At 34.6% G+C, this 14,166-nt stretch overlaps 1 protein-coding gene across 1 annotated transcript in view; it reads left to right on the top strand.

Annotated features, from left to right (window-relative positions):
- The window catches only part of KIAA1328 (KIAA1328 ortholog), a 255,457-nt gene that overhangs the window by 9,872 nt on the left and 231,419 nt on the right, over positions 1-14,166 (top strand). The window contains exon 4 of the mRNA XM_090285632.1: positions 4,846-4,940. Within this exon, the coding sequence (XP_090141758.1) occupies positions 4,846-4,940 (95 nt within the window). The remainder of the gene's footprint in view (positions 1-4,845; positions 4,941-14,166) is intronic.

The raw sequence follows: 14,166 nt of genomic DNA, 5'->3' as shown, positions 1-14,166 counted from the left end.
TTGGCCTCTGCGCTGGTGTGTCTCTGAGCCAGACCAGTCTACTCTACTCCCCTGCTCTGGTTAGACAGCTTCAGGATTTCACTTCCAGCTGGGGAAATGCAGTCATGCTTTTCCATGGAAAGAGAAACTGTGTTCCCAGATCCAACGGGGAGCTGACTTAAAAAGACAGAAGTCCCTGCCCCTGGTCCCTGACTGATTTGTCCTCATGCAAATGAGGACTCCAAATCCTCACAGTTTTATTGGTCCAGAAAGCACTGTCCTGATTGGTCAGAATGGAGCTGCTCTGATTGGTTGGTGAAGATGTTGATGGTGAAGCCTCAGCCCTATTGGTGAAATAATATTCCAGGAATTCTATATAAGGGGTGGCTCAGATGGCAGTAACACAATGCAAGGAAGCAATTCAGTTCAGGAGACAGGCAGCTTAACATAGGCTTCTCCCTGAAGTGTGGTTTGTGTGAGAAGCCCCTGTTTAGAAACAACTGCTAGACTCTGTTTGTTTGTTTTTTTAATTTTAATTTTAATTTTTTAATTTAAGCCCAGTTATGCCACTATTATCCCTTTTTAGTAGGGTATCTTCTTTCTAAGGTCCACCATGACCAATAACTGATATTGTATATATGGGTAGAAGAATCATTGAAAGAACATTAGATAATCTAAGAATTCTGGAAAGATACAGAGGATTCTAGGATGCTTTGATGATGGTTGGTGTGAATAGAAAGTGGTTAGCTCCAAAATTACTGGGCTTGCTTTAAGTCTTTGTTAAGAAATTTTTTTTATCTTGGTATGTCTCAAAGACCTACATTCTGGCCCTGACCCTTGTAGCTAAGTTGGTTGGGTGTTGTACTGCAAAGTGAAAGGTTCTTGGTCAGGGCACATGGCTGGGTGGCAGGTTCAGTTCCTGGTCGGGGCGGGGCTCATACAAGAGACAAACAATATTTTTCTCTCATCTCACATCAATGCTTCTCTCCCTTTCTTTCCGCCTTCCCTCTGTCTAAAAATTAATAAAGTATTTTTTAAAAAGACCTACATTCTGATCTGTGTGGAGTTACAAAATCAAATTAACAACTTTTTTAATGTTAGTTGTCCTTTATGTTTTTTGTTTAGTTGAATTTGTTAGTAGATGATGAATAAATCTTTAAATATAAGAAAGATGTCTTTATTAAAAGAAAATTAGCCTGCATTATTATTATTACTTCTTTCACTTGGGAAATAATACCCTAAGGACTCTTCCTTTTTATAGCCCATGTCCTGAGTGGCTTATTTTACTTTTTGTTATGTTTTGTCTTCCCAAGCAAAGTTTAACTCACAATTTAGCAATCTAAGGCCTGTAGGCCAAATCTGCTTTCCACCTTTTATAAATAAAGTTTTATTGGAACATAACCACACTTATTCTTTTTTTAAATTGATTTTTCTTTATTTACTTATTCTACAGTTGGCCCAGTTTTTTCCCCTTTACCTTCCTCCGCCCAATCCCAACCCCCGCTCCTAAGTATTTATGGGTCTTTTGTGTTCAGTGGCAGATTTGCTACAGAGACTATGGCCACAAAACCAGAAACACTTACTGATGAGACCTTTATAGAAAAAGTTTTTAATTTCTGGCTTATATTCTTGAGGACATTTCCAATATCTAGTTTGTTACTAATTATTACACTAAGTAGTATACAGGGTTTAACTGTAGGTTTACTTGTGTTAACGTATATTCCCAATGTACTCACTCCATACTGGATGTGAAAAGTTGAATCTACAAGTTCTAATAAAAAATTGAAGTTTTAGAAATTTCTTTCCGATTTTTATTTATTGGTTTTTTGGTGGGGGGAGGCAGGGAGAGAGAGAGAGAGAGAAACATTTATTTTTTCTTCCACTTATTGATGCATATGTGCTCTGAGAACTGAACCCACAACCTTGACATATCAGGACGTCACTAACCAACTGAGATACCCAGCCAGGGCTGAAGTTTTTTGAGTAAAACTGTTTGTTTTATATTCATCTGTAACCTTTTGGAATAAGTCCATACTTTTTTAATGATTCTATTGGCTTATTAGCTATGTCTTTGTTGGGCTATTTCACTGGCTTTGGGGATTATAGTATATATTTTTAATTTATCACAGCCTCTTTTCAAAAGATATTTTCCCACTTCACCTGTAATTTAAAGACCATTCAACAGTGTAAGTCCTGATTTGTGATATTGTTATTTTCCTTCTATATATGAATCCCAGAACATATTATTATTTTGCTTTAAATAGTCAATTGTCTTATTTTCAAATTGAGTTTTATTTCATATATATACATTTTTAAACTTTACATTATTTTCTACTGTATTTTCCCATTGCCATTTTTTCCCCTCTACACCCTCTTCTACCTCCACCTACCCCCTCTCCCAGCATATCTCTCCAGCCCCCACCTCCTCACCTCCCCACCCCAGAGCTGTCAGCCTGCTCTCTATATTCGTGTCTGTCTTTATTTTTGCTTGTTTGCTTGTTAGTTCAATAGAAATTTTGAAGAGGAGCCCCTCAGAACTGGAACTTGTACCTCTGGTGATGGGGAACCAGCCTGCCTGCTGTCCCTGGGAAGCCCAGATAAAGGCTGTTCTGTGAGGGCACGAAAAATTGTAAAATACAATCAGCTGTTCTTGCCAGGGGTGACACTGATGACACTGACCTGAAAAGGAAGCAAATAGGAGAGAATGTGTCCTTTCTCTAACAACCCCTAGTCTCCCTCTAGTTCTTCCTGTTGGCAGAGTTTAATGGAGAGCCATGTGGCAAGAAAGAAATGAGGTTTCCAGAGGGTCAGCTCTGGTATCACAGAGCAGAGCATAGAAGGGTGGGTTTGAAGATGAAGCTCAGTATATAACAACCAGTGCTGTGGAATTACATTGTATGAATATGCCAGGTTAATCATACTCTACTTGCTTAAACCTGATTCTCAGGGTTTTCCTGTTAAATGTAATGCTGCTAAAATCCTTACATGTGTGTGCAAGAGTTTCTGTTCTTTCTTTATTTCCTTTGTTAAGATTTTAATTTATTTATTTTTAGAGAGAGGGGAAGGGAGGGAGAAAAAGAGGAAGAGAAACATCTGTCTGTGAGAGATACATTGATTGGTTGCTTCTTGCACGTCCCCAACTGGGGACCTGGCCCACAACCCTGGCATGTGCCCTGATTGGGATTTGAACCTGTGACCTTTCAGTTCGCAGGCCGGTGCTCAATCCACTTAATTACACCAGCCAGGCCTTTTTCTTTTACGTATTGCACCTTTACTGAAATGTATTTTCATGGGTTATCGGCAGCTTCTCCCGTTGGCAAATTGAGTGACCTAATTCCACATTCTCTTTAGCTTTTTTACTCATTAGCTCCGTTAACCCCACACTTGAAACTTTTTCTTTCCTTTCTCCCACAATACAGTATTATATGCTTTTGAATCCCCTCTTGTCTTTTCATAGATTCATTTTTTTTTCTTGGATTTGTAGATGATTTTTAAAAATATTTTTTCCTTAAGTTTAAAAAAAATTTAGAAACAGGAAAGTATAAAGAAAATGATAAAAACCTAACCATCCTTCATAATATCATATACTACATTTTAAATCTTTGTTTTTCCATGACTTGAGAGCCAGACCCACATTTCCAACTTCCTAAACATTTCCATATCAATGTCCTCCTAGCATCTTAAACCGGCAGTTTTGTACAAAAGCTATCCCATATCAGTGGCTATTTTTTCATAATTGAATATGAAAATGAAACAATTTACAAAAATGTTTTACAAAATCCTATATTACTCTCAGTTTTAAGAATTGTGCAAATACGAGTTAACTTGTTGTTGGTCAACAACGATTGGACTTGAAAATGCGAGTTTTTTCTTGACTGGTCAACAATGTATTAAATTGATCTGACGTATCTAAAACTACTCTTATTTTCTTTTCTTACCATCCCTCTTTCTCATTTCCTTTTCTCTCCTCTCTTTACCATCTTTGGCTCTCAATATTTCTATGATGCATTCTAAGGGTCTTAGATTATTTTTGACTACCAGAAGTAATTTGACTGACCTGTTTTGTGGTTGCATAAATTCTAAGGATCATAGTTCCTTTTACATGTCACCTCCAGTTTGCCTGTTATTCCCTGAGTTTCATGTCTTTAAAGAACCCTGTTAATGATGTTCAAGGACTGGGAGAATTTTTTGTAACACAGGAGACAGGATATTCAGTGGTTAAAACACAGACCCTGGAACCTGGTCTTGACCCTGCTATCTAACTGCGGTAATCCCAGACAAGATATGTATTCTCACATTAAAATAATAATACCTTCCTAATAGCATTGTTGGGAAAATAAGATGGGTTAGTAAGTGTAAAGTACATAGAATATTCCTGGCACGCCGTAAGCCCTAGATATGTGTTAGCTATTATTATTATTACTATTCTTTGGTTTAGTACCCTTTGGAATGAACCTCACATTATGGAAAGGTTAAAATGGGTGCATCCACTGCCAACCTTAGTATACTTTTAAGTGGGCTATGGTGTAAGAAGGGGTCTCACTATCCTTCATTAGGTGTTTGTTTCTGTGGCATTCAATGAGGTAAAGTTTTTCTTTTTCTTTTTTTAAATATTTCATAGCATTTAAGCATGGACATTTCTGCCTTTGAGTTCTTTCTGTCTGCTTTTCTGTGTCAATTTCATGACAGTTCCTTACCAGGTTTTGAGTTCACAGTAAGTTTTAAATGAAACAGGCTAGTAGTGCTTCCACAAGATAAAAGATATTTAAGAAATTTCATCTCCCATGCTTATTTTAAGAAATTTATTGAAGAGTCTTAAAAATTGTTTTTAGCAAGAGCTAACCAAAATACTGTTTTCTGTTTTAGAAGTTCTGCAAGGGAGGAATAAAGAGTGCATCGTTGAAGGATTTATGTCTTGAAGACAAAAGACGTATTGCAAATTTAATTAAAGAACTAGCCAGGTGAGACAAAACCTTATATGAAATGCATTATGATATGAGAGAAAATTCAAGAACTTGAAAACACAGGAGTTTCATTTTCTTCTCTTGATTATATGTCATATAGTGTGGCAAAACTTATATTTATCTGTTTTAATTCAATGTAATAAAATTATTACTTTCTTGTATTACTTTGAAATAATTTTAAACTTATAGAAAAATTGCAAAAATATTGGGGGAATGAGGAATGGGTAGTGCTAATGTCATCAGTATAAGATTTCTTTTTGGGAGGATGAAAATGTTCTAAAATTATATTATGGTTATGTTGGCAGAACTCTAAATATACTAAAAGCCATTGAATTGTATACTCTTTAACGGTTGAACTTCATTATATGTAATTGTATCTCAATAAAGTGATTAAAAATGGTATGGAGGGTTCTCATACCTTTCATGTAACTTTCTCTAAATTTCTCACCCTGAATAACCATAGTGCAATTGTCAAAAATTAGCATTGGTACAATAGTATTAATTAACTACAGAGTATTCAGATTTCACCAGTTTTTTCACTAATACATTTTTTCTGTTCCAGTATCATATTTTATATTGTTTTCATGTTTCCTTAGTTTCCTCCTATGTGTGGCAGTTCCTTAGTCTTTACTTGCCTTCCATGATTCTGACACTTTTGAAGAATATTGGTCAGCTATTTTGCAGTATTTCTTTCAATTGGGGTTTTTCAGGCTGTGTGTGTATGATAATTATATCGCATTATGAGATGTTATGTTAGGGGTATGTTATGTTGCTATGTTGTTCTGGTGGTTTTAACTATGATAACTTGGTTAATGTAGAGAGTACTAGGTTTATCCCCTAAAAAGTTACATTTTTCTATATAATTTATGAATATCTTAGGAGGTTCACAGAGACTTTAAATACACTTTTCTTTTCCTCTGAAACTTTTACACACTAATATAAACATTGCATCCATCAAGGGAACTTGTCTGTGACAACTATATTACTGTGATGTTCTAATGGTTACTTTATGTTTCTCCTGCTTATTTTGCATTTATTAATTGGAATTATTGTTTGAAGATGCTGTCCCTTCTGCCCTATTTATTTTTATTATGTATTTCAGTATTTATTTAGTTTTTATTAGTATCAGACTCAGGGATATTTGTTTTATTCTAATCCAGGACTTGCAGAAACAAAAATAAGAATAGCAAGGCGATACATGTTTTTTTATTATTTTTATTTTGAGGTAACTCTAGATTTACCTGCAAGAACTAATACAGAGAGAGAGAGAGAGAGAGAGAGAGAGAGAGAGAGAGAGAGAGAGAGAGAGAGAGATATGAGAGAGAGAGAGAGAGAGAGAGAGAGAGAGAGAGAGAGAGAGAGAGAGAGAGAGAGAGAGAAAGAGAGAGAGAGAGCACACATGGCTCTTTACCCAGTTTTCACAACTGGGAGTATTTTGATTAACTATATAGTGCAATACCACAGTTAGGAAATTGACATTAGATGGAATTCATTAACCTTGTGTAGATTTCACTTGTACTCATTTGTGTATATAATTAATTCTTTGCGGTTTTGTCATGTGTAGATTTGTGTGCCATTACATAGTAAAGATAGAAAACAGTTCTGTTATAAGGATCACTTGTTCTGTCCTTTTACAGATATAACTACTTTCCTTCCTACCCCTCTCCCTAATCCTTGGCAACCACTAATCAGCTCTTCATCTATATTTTGTCATCTCAAGAATACTCTATAAATGGAATCATACACTGTGCAACCTATTGAGATTGACCTCCCCCACCCCCAACTCAGTGTAATTCTTTTTAGATCTTTCGAAGTCGTTGCGTATATCAATATATCCTTTTGTTGCTGGCTAGGGTTCCATGTTAAGAATGTACCACAGTTTATTTAACCATTCACCTGTTGAAGGCTATTTTGATTGCTTCCAGTTTTTGACTGTTATAAATGAAACTGCTATGAACATATATGTGGGCTTTTATATGAACATAACATTTTCATTTCCTTGGGATATGGTGTCATAAATGCATGTTTAATTTCATTAAAAAACTACTGAACTATTTTTAAAAGTGTTTTATCACTTTGCGTTCTCACCAGTAATGCAAGAGTGATCTAGGTCCTCTGCATTTTGGCTAATGTTTATTATAATTCTTTCTTATTTTAGCCATTCTGATAGATACTTAGTGTTATCTCACTGTGATTTTAACTGGCATTTCTACAATGGCCAGTGATGTTGGACATTGTTTCATATGCTTATTTACCATCAGTATCTTCCTCAGTAAAATGTCTGTTCATCCTTTTTGCCCATTTCCTATTGAAATGTTTGATTTTATTAATTGCTGAGTTTCGAGAGTTCTTTACATTTTATATACAGATATTTTGTTGGATACGTATATAGTTTGCAAATGCAAATACTTTTTTTCTAATCTGTAGTTTGCCTTTGTATCCCCTTTATTACAGGGTCTTTCATAGAGCAAAAGTTTTTAATTTTAATTAGGTCCAGTTTATCATTTTTTTTTCCATTTTATTCATTGTGCTTTTATTATCAATTCTAGGAACTCTTTGTATATATAGCCTTAGCACCTAAAGACCTTCTCCTGTTGTCAAATTTGTTGGCATATAGTTGTTCATAATATTTTCTTACAGTCCTTTGTCTTTAATTTCTAATTTTATTTATTTGGGTCTTTTTTTCTTGATGAATCTGGTTAATGGTTTGTCAATCTTGTTTATCTTTTCAAAGAACCAGCTCTTGGATTCATTGATCTTTTGTTTTTGTTTTTGTTTTAGAATCTATTTCATTTATTTCTGCTCTGATCTTTTTTATTTCCTTTTTTCAGCTCACTTTGTGCTTTGTTTGTTGTTCTTTTTCACATTCCTTTAAGTGTAAAGTTAAACTGTTTATTTGAGCTTTTTCTTGTTGTTGCGTTTTTTGTTTTTTGTTTTTTTTTGAGATAGGCCTGTAATGCCATGAATTTCCCTCTTAGGATTGCTTTCCCAGTGTCCCACAGATTTTGGATTGTTGTGTCCTCGTTTTCATTTGTTTCAAGGTATCTTTTGATGTCTTCCTTGATCTTTTTGTTGGCCCAGTCACCGTTTAATATTACTTAGCATATTATTTAGCTCCCATGTCTTTGCATGTTTTTCAGTGTTCTTGTGATTGATTTCTAGTTTCATAGCATTGTGATCAGAGAGGATGCTTGATATGATTGCAATCTTCTTAAATTTTTTGAGATTTGCTTTGTGTCCTAACACGTGGTCTATCCTAGAAAATGTTTCACATGTACTTTTAAAGTATGTATATTCTGCTTTTTTGGGGTGAAATGCTTTAAAGATATCAATTAAATCCATTTGATCTAATGTGTTATTTAAGGTTGCTGCCTCCTTGTTGATTTTCTGTCTGAAAGATCTATCCATTGAAGTCAATAGGGTGTTAAAATCCGCGACTATGACTTTATTTTTGTCAATCTCTCCCTTTACGTTCATCAAGATTTGCTTTATATATTTAGGTGCTCCTATGTTGAGTGCGTAAATGTTTACTGGGGTTGTATCCTCTTGTTGGGTTGTTCCCTTTATCATTATGTAGTGTCCTTTGTTTCTTACTGTAGCCCTGGTTTTAAAGTGTGTTTTGTCGGATATAAGTGTTGCTACCCCAGCTTTTTTTTCCTTTCCATTTGCTTGAAATATCTTTTTTCTATCCCTTTACTTTTAGTCTGTGTGTATCTTTTGATCTAAGGTGGGTCTCTTGGAGACAAGTCATGAGACTTACCATAGAATTTTAGAATAATATGGTCAATGTCTTATAAAGAAAAAGAAAAAGAAAAAAAAAAAACTACTGGCATTTTAATAGGTATTACATTAAAAATATAGATATTTTGGGGAGAATTGACGTCTTTACTGTAGTGAGTCTTCCAGTCCATGTGCACAGTATATTTGTCCATTTATTTAGCTCTTTGATTTCTTTCAGTGGTGTTTTGTAATTTTCAGAATGCAGACACCATACATTTTTTCTCACATTTATATATAAGTATTTAATTTTTTTGGAGCAATCATAAATGATATTGTGTTTTAAATTTTGGTTTTACATTTGTTGTTTGAAATATTTGTTGTTTGTTTGTTGTTTAAATATGATTGAATTTTTTGTGTTTATCTTGATTCCTGCCTCCTTGCTGAACTCACTTATTAGTTCTAATAGTTTTACTGTTGTTCTTTGGGACCATGACAGTCATGTCACTTGCAAATAGTTTTATTACTTTCTTTCCAATGCATATGTTTTTTATTTTATTTTTTCTTGGCTTATGGTGCTGGCTAGGACTTTCAGTGCCATGTGAATAGGAGTGGTGAGATAGATATCCTTACTATGTTCTTGATTTTATATGGAAAGCATTTAGTCTGTCATCTTTAAGTATGATATTGACTATAGACTTTTTATAGATGCTCTATTTATAAAGTTGGGGAAGTTTCCTTATATTCCTGGTTTTATAAGAATTTTTGTTATGCTTGTATGCTAGGTTTTATCAAACACGTTTTGTGCCTTAATATGATTATATGAATTTTCTTTTTTAGCTGTTGATACAGTGTATTATATTAATTAATTTCTGAATGTTGAATCTGCCTTTCCTACCCGAAATAAATCTTAGTTCTTATAACTTTTTATACATTCATCATTTTGATTTTCTTATTTTGTTTGGAATTTTTATATCAAAGTTCATGAGTGGCATTGGACTGTAGTTTTCTTTCTCTCTGTTTTTTTTCCCCTTAGGGTAGTTTTACTAGCCTGATAACACTACCCTTACAGAATGAATTAGGAAATGTTCTCTTTTCTGTTTTCTAGAAGAAATTATATAAAATTGGTTAATTCTCTAAATATTTAATAGATTTCTCCAGTGAAGTCATCTAGGCCAGGAGATTTCTTTTTAAAGAGCTTTTTGATTACAGATTCAATTTTTTTAATGGTTACAAGATTATTCAAGTTGTCTATTTTGTCTTGATTGAGTTTATAGTCTGTAGTTTTTGAGAATTTTCCATTTTTCTAAGTTGTCAAGTTTATGAGCATAAAGTTATCCATGATATTCTCTTATTATCTTGTTAATGACTGCAGGATCTATAGTGCTTCATTATGATATTATTGATTTGTACCTTCTCTCTATTTTTGTCAGTTTTATTAGGTTTATCAATTGTATTGATTTTTTTTTAAAGAACCAGCTTTTTGTCTTATTGATTTTTCTTTATTTTTTTGTTTTCAATTTTATTGATTTTTGCTTTCATTTTTGCTTTTATCTCTGTTATTTCCTTCTGCTGCTTTGGATTTATTTTGTTCTTTTTCTCCTTTCTTAAAGTAGAAACTTAAGAGACCATCCCTCTTAATGTTAGCGTTTAGTGCTATAAATTTTTCTTATTACTGTTTTTAATGCATCCCACATATTTGATTTGTTTTATTTTCATTTTCATTCAGTTCTATGTATTTTTAAAAATTTTCTTTGAGATTTTATCTATGACCCATGTATTATTTATTTATAACTTTCTGGTATAATTTCCAAGTGTTGGGTGAGATTCCTCTTGTCTTTCTATTATTGATTTCTAGTTTGGTTCTATAATGGTCAGAGAACAACTTTTAAACTTTTTTAAAGGTTTTTTTTTTTTTTTTTTTTTTTTATGGCCTAAAATTGATTGATCTAGGTGAGTGTTCATGAGTGCTTAAAGAAAGTGTTTCTGATTGTAACTCTCCTGGCTGACAGAGAAAGTTGGTTTATATATTTTTTAATATATTTACATTTTTATGTGATCATCCTTTATGTGACTAATACTCCCTCACTACTGTTGCTCCCTCTATTGCATAAATGCCTTCCTTATCCTGCTGGAACTCTGACTCCCCATTTCAGTCCACCAGTCTCCCCCACACCATGAATGTCCTCCCTGCTTTCCAGCACATCAGTCCAGGCCACATTCTGCCTGATGCTCTTCTCACTGCACTCTGATTCTGACTCCATGTCGGGCTGTCCCCTTTCCTCTGTGTGGGCTTTGACACCCCACCCCCGGTGTAGGGAACTGCTCCTTGTGGTTTTGGGAATTGTAGCCCAAGCTGTGAGCCAGGACCGCCACCCCCACCATTAAGACTTAATGGAAAATCGGAAGGCTTAAGAGGCAGGCAGGACCAAAGGCCACTCAGAGGGTTCCCATGGGAATTGGATTTAAAGAATGCATATTATGCCTTAGAGTTTGCTCTGCTTCTCTTATCTGTTAGTTAACTATAAACAATCTTTAGCAAGAAATATATGAAGTCTTGCACCTAATGCCAGTGTAGTGCCAAGATGTTTAATAGACCCTGACACAGACTGGTCATTGTGTTCTATATTGATATCTGTAATCAGTAACTGTCAACTGTAACCCAAGTGTCTGAAAGCTTATTGATGATTCCTAAGTCTTGACCTTGTAATATCCTGAATCCCCTCCTTAATAAAAGGAACGGGAAACATGAATTCTGAGCTCTTCTCCTCTAGAGAGATTAGCCACCTACCATCCCTCCAGACAAAATACAGTGTCCTGGATCAATTTTTTTTTTCCGCCATGGTCCTGAAACCTCTGCTGGACAGGGAGTTTCCAGCCAAGCCGGGGCACTGGAGGCAGGACAGCCTCAACCAGGCTACCCCTTTACAGTTATGTCCTCCTTACCTTTTTCTGGCTCTGGCCTCCACATATTGGTCCCCGTCCTTGTGTTGATTCCCTTCTCACTTTGCCTTGGCTCTGATAACTACACACAGGGTGGCTTCTTGAGTTTCTGTCCTCTTCATCCTCCTTGGGCTCTGATAGCCGGCTTCAGGTTGGCCCCTTGTGTGGATGTTCTCTCCACTCTTTGCAGGCTCCTCTGTACCAGCACCTGCTCCCAACCCTTGCAGAGGCTTCCTCCTCACCGTACTTGGGCTTTGGATCTCCATGCCGGGTCACTCCCACACCTTTGCAAGGATACCCACACCAAATGCTTAAGGAACTGATACCCATACTTTTCCATGGGGATACTCTTCTCGTTCTGAAACCTATGCCAGATATCCGCACGTGTTGATGCCCTTCTCAACCTGCTTGGTTGCTGCCGTCCCACTGGATAAACCTGGTCACACGTCCTCTTGATCTCATTCTGATGCTGACTCTGCTCCTGTCTTGGTTTTAGGACTTATGTTTTCAGGAAGAAAAAGAAAACTGGAAAATGAAGAAAACAAAGAGGAAGTGAAAGTTCAACTTTCATTTTAGAAAAGAAAAAAAGTTTTCTCTCTGAGTAAAGGACATTTAGATATATTTCCTTTTCATGAACAAACACATTGTTTTATATTTAAGTACTTTGCTTTCCAAATCATGTCATGTAAAATAGGATAGGAACTCTGCTTTTTTTGTGCATGTGTTCTGCTTACTTTGCCTTGTGCATGGCTTTTTAAACTAACAGACTTTTGAATAAATAGATAATGAAAATATTAATAGAAGATTATTAGGAGGCTGAAGTTTTAAAAGTTGTTTTCATTCATGTCTTTTCAGTAAAAATTAGATATGGGAATCGAAGGTTGCTTCAGTTGTGATAAAGGTTAAACCCAATGGAGAAAGTGTCAGAAAATTCAAAAAAACTTATGTATATGATCAAGGAACTTTTTTACTTGTGATAACCACACTAATCAAATAATAGAATACACATATAAAATAATAGACTAATGGAGAATGGATACCAGAGATTTTATGAATTATTTAATTAGGGAACAGTGTAAGTGATGACTTGATATATGGGTTTTAAGTAAATGAGGGCATTTTCCTGAGGTGTCTAGTATTTGATTTACATTTACAGAAGGAATACTGAAATATTGATTGATCTTTTTCAGAGTTATAAGGCTAGAGAGATTTCTTTTTGTTCAAGGTTGCTGAATTAAGTGACCTCATAAAGCCTTTTACAGTAAAATTAATGAATTGTTTGCATAGATGGGAAAAGCAGTGTCATTTATGGGAACTTGAATAATGAATGGCTTTGCAAAATACGGCAGTTCATGCTGAAAGACAGTAACTTTCTTATGTATACACTTGCTTTTTTTTTTTTTTTTTTTTACTGAGACTTTTTAAGATGGGGAGAGTACCCTAGACCAGTGATTTTTTAATACCTGACTTTGTAGTCAGGGGCACTGACCTCTTTTTTCTTAGATTATCAAATTTAAAATGACAGTAGCCAACACAATTATAGCCGTCTGGTGTGAATGAATCAAAATTATACTTTTTTTTTTTTTGTCAGATTGGCAAAGAGTAAAATATATTTGTGAGATCAGCAAAAAATAAAATATATTCTTGGTGTGCTGCAGAATTTTAGTAATTAAGTGTGCCATGAGATGAAAAAGGTTGAAAATTGCTGCCATAGACTAATGCACAAACTGTACTATAGCTTAGTTTTTAAAGGAAAAAAGTTTTAAAATTATCTTGGCCACATTGCATTTTTTGATGTATATGAGCCATATTCAAAGAATACTAAAAGTTTTCTACTGTTTCTTGTCCTGTTCCCATATTGTCAAAGAATGCATGATTCCCCAGTGAATACTTGTACACTAACTCATTTGAGGACAGGGTTCTTTTTTTGGCTCAGATACTGATTTTTCCCAAAAGACAGTTTGCTGTTACTACTTGACATTTCTCAGAAGAAAAATAGAAAGTGTAACACCATTAGTGTCACATAGTAAAATGAGATCATTATTATTTTATGTTTATTCTGGTCTTTTAGTTTTTTAAACTAATCATAACTTTTTTGTCATAATTGAATGTACATCTCTGCAATAAAAAATTAAGACTTTAATATTTAAGTGACTTAATTTTTTGTCTTCCCATTTGAAGCCATGTGATTTTTTTTGTATGAATAGTACTTATAATGGATTATATAGTAAATTTCAAGGAAAAAATAAGGAATTTTTAATCTGAGGTGAAAGGCATTCTCTGAAAACTTCAGTTTATCTTGACACTGTAGAACAGTTAGTATGCCAACAATTTATTTTCAGATTGTCTAAGCTCTGTAATACGAAGAATATTTTTTGAGTAACTAGTATGTACTTGATAATCTTTCTCTTGGTTCCGGCCAGATAATGCTTCCTAAAAGAGGCTAATTTCTCTATAGCATTTTCTTCCCCTTTTGTATGGCCTTTAGAAACATGTACAGTGCTATATGAATGTGAACAGTCTCCTCTGCCCTTGCTAGATCTCAGAACTATTTCTGCAGGAT

This window comes from Furipterus horrens, unplaced genomic scaffold (assembly GCF_987537825.1).
Source record: "Furipterus horrens unplaced genomic scaffold, mFurHor1.1.pri manual_scaffold_8, whole genome shotgun sequence".
Lineage (NCBI taxonomy): Eukaryota > Metazoa > Chordata > Mammalia > Chiroptera > Furipteridae > Furipterus > Furipterus horrens.
Note: the sequence above shows the minus strand (reverse complement) of the source record. Positions and strands in the feature narration are given on the sequence as shown.